The sequence below is a fragment of the Plectropomus leopardus genome, unplaced genomic scaffold, assembly GCF_008729295.1.
Source record: "Plectropomus leopardus isolate mb unplaced genomic scaffold, YSFRI_Pleo_2.0 unplaced_scaffold16592, whole genome shotgun sequence".
Classification (NCBI taxonomy): domain Eukaryota; kingdom Metazoa; phylum Chordata; class Actinopteri; order Perciformes; family Serranidae; genus Plectropomus; species Plectropomus leopardus.
This window is the reverse complement of record NW_024617824.1, coordinates 1-1,797: the sequence shown is the minus strand read 5'-3', so window position 1 is coordinate 1,797 and position 1,797 is coordinate 1. Positions and strand designations below refer to the sequence as shown.

The 1,797-nt window shown below is 41.6% G+C and overlaps 1 protein-coding gene across 1 annotated transcript; it reads left to right on the top strand.

Annotated features, from left to right (window-relative positions):
- The first annotated feature begins 207 nt into the window (after positions 1 to 207).
- On the top strand, positions 208 to 1,671 carry LOC121964662 (HEAT repeat-containing protein 1-like). Its single transcript, XM_042514861.1, has 4 exons — positions 208 to 316; positions 422 to 584; positions 899 to 1,044; positions 1,149 to 1,671. Exons 1-4 carry the CDS (start codon positions 269 to 271, stop codon positions 1,386 to 1,388), a joined length of 597 nt encoding a protein of 198 aa, XP_042370795.1. The 5' UTR covers positions 208 to 268; the 3' UTR covers positions 1,389 to 1,671.
- Positions 1,672 to 1,797: the final 126 nt, after the last annotated feature.

Here is a 1,797-nt window from a genome sequence, read left to right as displayed (position 1 = left end):
TGTTGAGTTAACATTTAATTAAATATGAATATAAGTGATTTAAGTTTATTTTAGTTTTTTTAATTTGTTTTCCTCTATTTTTATTATTTATTTATTTTAAAATATAGATTGTTGACATTATTGTTTACATTTTCTTCTTTGCGTTTATTTCTGCACATCTTGAGGCGTAAACTTTTAAATCACAGCTGACTCGTAACGTTTCTGTCTCCAGGGCGATCTGCAGCAGACGGCGGAGATCGAAGGCTGCGTGATCGACTGTCTGCTCGCCATGGTGATGAAACTGTCCGAGGTCACGTTCAGGCCGCTCTTCTTCAAGGTAACGTCGGTGACCGTCGTTCTGTCGTCGTTCTGTCGTCGTTCTGTCGTCGCAGCGTTGATCCATGTTGTTGTTGTTGTTGTTGTTGTTGTTGTTTACCTGCAGCTGTTGGACTGGAGTAAATCAGGCAGTAACGAGCGTCTGCTGACTTTCTACCGCCTGTCGGACTCCATCGCCGAGAGACTCAAAGGACTCTTCGTCCTGTTCGCCGGAAATCTGGTGAAACCGTTCGCTGATCTGCTGCGACAGACGAACTCCTCCAAGACGGGTGAGACGAATTATTTGATTTAAATTCACTGATTTAATTCAGTTTTATTTTATTAAAAAATATTTTATTTAACAGTCTAGTTTGATTTTATCATTTTTTTTGTGTTTTATATTATTTCACTTTATTTTATGATATTTTGATTTATTAAAATCTTAATTTGTCTTACTCATTTAATTTGGATTACACGATGATGATTTTTTAATTCATTTCTTTTTTACATATTTGATCTGTGGGTGAATTTTCTGTAGCCGCAGAAACGTCGACTAACCAACAATAAGTGGATTATTGATGATGCGTTTTGTCTCTGTGTCCAGATGAACTCGTGTTTGACAGCGAGGACAAAATCAGTCTGCTGCTTCGCTTCGTCCTCGACTGTCTGCACAAGATCTTCCTGTACGACACGCACAGATTCCTCAGCAAAGAGCGAGCCGACGCCCTGCTGAGCCCGCTGCTCGACCAGGTCTCTCACACACACACACACACACACACACACACACACACACACACACACACTCCCACACTCACTCACACTCCTGTCTCACACACCTGTCTCTGTCTCTGCAGCTGGAGAACACGGTGGGAGGACAGCAGGTGTACCAGCGGAGGGTCACCCAGCACCTGGTCCCCTGCGTGGGTCAGTTCTCTGTGGCGCTCGCTGACGACTCGCAGTGGAAAACTCTCAACTACCAGATCCTCCTCAAGACCAGACACACCGACTCCAAGGTGACCGCGCGCACGCACACACACACACGCACACACACACACATTGTAGTTGTGGTGCAGTATTTTCTCTCGTATTCGTAGTTTTTCTGCAGTAAAGGGTCGTAACGCTGCAGTGTTTGTGGGTTTATTTATGAGTTCTGTAGGCGTATAAAAGCGGGTTGTTGGCTGCTTGCTGGTTAAAATGTTATTTAGCTGCTCGGGTCACATCAAAATATGAATGTTTAGATTTTTGTCAGTGTGGACAAACTACACACACGGTTAGCTTCTTAAGATTCTCCACGATTCAGTCAGTTCAGTTCAGCGATCACCAAAGAGAGTTATCGCAAAATAAACGAGACAAAAGACATTCGTAGGTTAGATATAGAAGACTTTTTTAAGTTAGGGGGAAAATGCCCAGTGAACTATGTTTGTAATTATTATAAAAATATTTGAAATAATCTTACATAATTATTATAATTTTTTAGGTTTTTGCTTTCAGGGTTTTTTTTTT